Here is a 4,386-nt window from a genome sequence, read left to right as displayed (position 1 = left end):
CCAAGGAGGATCCCATTCCCCTTCTATCGCCTTCTTCATCACCAATGAATCAGTCTCCAGTATGAGAGGGTGAAAATCATTCTCCACACAATATTCCAACCCTTGAAGAATAGCCTTAGCTTCAGCCACCATATTAGTTGTCACTCCCAGGTCTACTGCCCTAGCATACACCACATTACCTTTATCATCCCTCACACAAAAGCCTAGGGATCTAGGTCTAGGATTGCCCTTTGAAGCTCCATCAGTATTACATTTGTACCAACCATGACAAGGAAGCTGCCATGTTACTCTTGTAGTGATCAATATAGGTTTATATCCTTCAAAGTATTGAATCATGTCTGGCCATAACAATGGAATATTAGGGATCCAATCATACCTCACCCTTGCCAGTTGATGCAATGTCCTATTTATCTCATGAATCACCCTATTTGTGGACATTGAACCACCATGTTTACCTGCATTTCTTCTCTTCCAAAGCTCCCAAGTGATGATAGCTGGTACTGCTTGAAATAGTGGCTTTAATTTCGGACAACACTGAGCATACCACCAATGCCTTACAATCTGCTTCAATTGAATCAATTGCACAGAAATTCCAGCAGCCCCCATGAACAAGTTCCATACCTTATAGGCAGTAGGACTTGTGACAAATATATGCTCAATGGATTCCTCTTGGGCCTGCTGACAACACCAACACCTAGACATCACCATTTGCCCTTGCCTCCTCCACATGTCATCGGTGGCTATTTTATGCCTCCATAATCTCCACAAGAAGAAGGATATCTTGAATGGCAAATCTTTAATCCATATTAACTTGAATTCCTGATTAGGATCTGCCCTATGCCTTAATATTTTCCAAGCACTGCTAACACTGAACTTGCCTGAAGGAGTTGGCATCCAGAATGGCTTATCCCAATATCCCTCACTTCCTTCATAGTGCACATTTAGCCTTATATGTTATGCAATTTTCTCATTGAAAGTTTGATCTAGCAGCTGATCATCCCATGTTTCCCCTTGCCGTAGTTCTGCCACCTCCTGAAGACCTTCATTGATTGGAAATTCTTCAGGTAATACATGATAAAGTGCACCCAATCCAGTCCAATTTTCATGACAAATATTAGTTATTCCACTCTTCAATTCCCATACGATCTCATGTTCTACTTCTTCCCTAGCATTCAGCATTTGTCTCCAAACATGAGACCCTCCCCTAAAATGCACCACAGTTGGTGGCTCCTTCTTGCAATACTTATTCCACATGAAATTAGACCACAGAGATTTTGTGGTCCTAAAACTCCACCATAGTTTAGCAAATAGTGCCCTTGAGACATCATTTAAGGACCTAAAACCTAGCCCCCCTTCCTCTTTAGGAAGGCAAAGATTTTGCCATGAAGGCCAGTGTCTACTTCTCCCTTCTTCCTTTGTGCTCCAAAAGAACCTAGCAAAAGTCTTATGTAGATGCCTCAGGATGCTGTTTGGTGGATCAAGGACTGATAACATGTGAGCTGGCATACTTTGCAACACACTAGAGATGAGTGTTGCCTTTCCTCCAAATGATAGCAGTTTTCCTTTCCATGAATGCAATTTAGCCTTCACCTTCTTGATAAGATCCTCATAATAGTCCTTCCTCCTTCTAGTGTAAAACATAGGACACCCTAGATATGTGAAGGGGAGATTACCTCTTGCAAATCCTGTAATAGCTCCAACTGCTTGAAACAATCCATTAGCGACCTTTGAATACATGTAGTATGAACTCTTATCTTTGTTGATCATCTGACCTGATATCTTCTCATAGTTCCCCAACACTGCCATAATCTTGCTCAAAGAGGGAGGATGAGCAGATGCAAAGATTATCGTATCATCAGCATATGCCAAGTGGTTTAAAGAATCAGACCACTTAGGCATTCCAAATCCCACAAATGACTAGTCTTCAAAAAGTTTATTCAAAGACCTGGAAAGTACCTCAGCTGACAGGATGAACAATGCTGGAGACAGGGGATCCCCTTGTTTCACACCCCTTGTCGAATTAAAGAACCCTGAGGACTGCCCATTCACCAATACTGAATACCAGTTATTTGACATCAAGTTCCACACCATGTTGATAAAGTGTTCAGAAAATCCCATCTTCCTTAGCACATAAAATAAGTACTTCCATGAGACCCTATCATAGGCCTTAGCCATATTAAGCTTGATCACCACATTAGCTGGCTTTCCCCTTAACCTTATGTCAGTGACAATTTCTTGAGTCAATAGGATGTTCTCAATCCTACCCTTTACAAATCCGGATTGATTAGGAGCTATTAGAGATGGAAAAAAACTCTCCAATCTGTCATGTAACACCCTAGACAAAACCTTGTTAATGAAGTTGCTCAAACTAATAGGTCTTAGGTCAGAGAAGGTCTCAACTCTAGGTTTCTTGGGCAGCAACACTAGATTGGTGTGAGTGATAGATTTAGGCAATGCAGCTCCTCCATAGAAGTGTAGCACCATGTTGTGTATATCAGCACCAATAACATCCCAGCATGTTTGATAAAACAAGCCAGTGAATCCATCAGGGCCACTAGCACTCTCCCCACTAAGCTCAAAAACTGTTGCCCTTACTTCTTTAATTGTTGGCAGTCTGCTAAGTTCCAAATTCTGATCCATAGTGACCATTGAAGGTACATTCTTGAGCAAGGGAAATTCAGAAGCATCACCTTCATTTGTGAACTGTTTTTGATAGAAGTCCACTGCAGCTGTAGCCAATTGCTCCTGGTCTTCAATCCATACCCTACTGCCACTTTTGATCCTCTTCAGTTGCAATTACTTTCTTTTGCCATTGACATGGTTGTGAAAGAAACTTGTATTCCTATCTCCTTCAGCAAACCAAGTCATCCCAGCTTTTTGCTTTCAATACTGCTCCTCAATATTCAAGTATTTCTTTAATTCAGATTGAGCCTTTTGAAGCACAATCCTATTCTTAGTTGTAGGCTCTTCTTCAAACAACATCTCCTTCACCCTAACAATGTCCTCCAAAATAGCCAATTGCTTGATGATATCACCAAATGTTTCCCTATTCCATTTTGAGAGTGCTGCCTTCACCCTCTTGATATTCTGCTTGAACATCAAAAACTGATCCCCTATGAAATCCGCTTCCCAATTATGCCTCACCACATCCATAAATGTAGCATGATTTGTCCAAAAGTTCAAGAATCTGAAAGGCTTGACAAAATTGGTTGTCTGCACCCCACATGTCATTAGCAATGGTTCTGATCCAGTTCTGATTAGATGCTCAACTTCAATAGTTGGCAACATGTTCTGAAATGGCAAATTCACAAAAATCCTATCCAATCTCTTGAATATACACTCAGCATTGGATCTCCCATTCCACCATGTGAATGGACTTCCTTTGTACCCTTGCTCAAACAAACCATAAGAGTTTACACAAAATGCAAAATCCTCATATTCAGGAGGGTGTATTGGAAGTCCCCCTATTTTCTCGTCTTCATGCAATATCACATTGAAATCCCCTCCTACTAACCATGGTAATTCCATATCACTTGCTAAATAATACAAGTGATCCCACAAATCCAACCTCTCTATTGCTGAACATTTTGCATAAACAAATGTCATCATCATGTGCTGCCCCAGGTCATGGTGAAACACTCTCACAGTCACCTGTTGCTCAGTATCCTCCACTAATTCCCATTCTACAACTGCATCGAAGAACAACCATATTTGCCCATTAATATTTGTATAAGCAGTCTCCATATTCAACCTCCTTTTATATCTATCAATGAGTCCCTTCTTTTTAAAAGGTTCCATCAATGCAACTACATAAAAATTATGCTCCCTATTCATATTGATCACCCTAGGAAAGGCCTATTGTGTATTCACAGACCTTATGTTCCATATTAATATTTTGATCATCATCTAGATAGAGAAGCTGCCCCCCTGGGCATTATTCTTGAAGGTTGTGGTGGATCTTTCCTCTGATTCTTCTTAGTTTTTTTACCTCCTTTAGCACTAGTTGTGGGTGATAAATCCCCTTCCCTAGACACTTATTTGAAGTTTTCGGCAGTTGATTCATCATCTCCTTCATCCTCCATTGGATTTTGTCTCAATAAGTTTTCATCAATTGGTGTCACATTGTGTGTAACTAAATCATGTAAATGTTGTAGAAGAGTCTTAATTAGAACATTAAGATGTAGTTGCATGGTTTGATCAGTGCCAGATTCCATAGGGACTTCCTCTATTTCCCCCGATGCTCTTGGAATAATTGCCCGCTCATCAGCCTGTTCATACTCCTTGAATTGTAGCTTATGGACATACGCCGGAACACCATCTACATAGGCCAAAATCTCTCCAGTGGCTCTAAGGTTGGGGTTTACTGTAGCTGCCTCATCAGGTGAA

At 40.8% G+C, this 4,386-nt stretch overlaps 1 protein-coding gene across 1 annotated transcript; it reads right to left on the bottom strand.

Moving 5' to 3' along the window:
- Positions 1–1,917: 1,917 nt before the first annotated feature.
- Positions 1,918–3,744, bottom strand: LOC138909621 (uncharacterized). The gene is made up of 5 exons (XM_070200828.1): positions 3,418–3,744; positions 2,992–3,213; positions 2,531–2,784; positions 2,155–2,320; positions 1,918–2,037 (listed from the first exon to the last, which is right to left on the bottom strand). The coding sequence occupies exons 1-5, from the start codon at positions 3,742–3,744 to the stop codon at positions 1,918–1,920; spliced, it is 1,089 nt and encodes a 362-aa protein (XP_070056929.1).
- Between the last annotated feature and the right edge of the window lie 642 nt (positions 3,745–4,386).

The sequence above is a fragment of the Nicotiana tomentosiformis genome, chromosome 4, assembly GCF_000390325.3.
Source record: "Nicotiana tomentosiformis chromosome 4, ASM39032v3, whole genome shotgun sequence".
NCBI lineage: Eukaryota > Viridiplantae > Streptophyta > Magnoliopsida > Solanales > Solanaceae > Nicotiana > Nicotiana tomentosiformis.
Note: the sequence above shows the minus strand (reverse complement) of the source record. Positions and strands in the feature narration are given on the sequence as shown.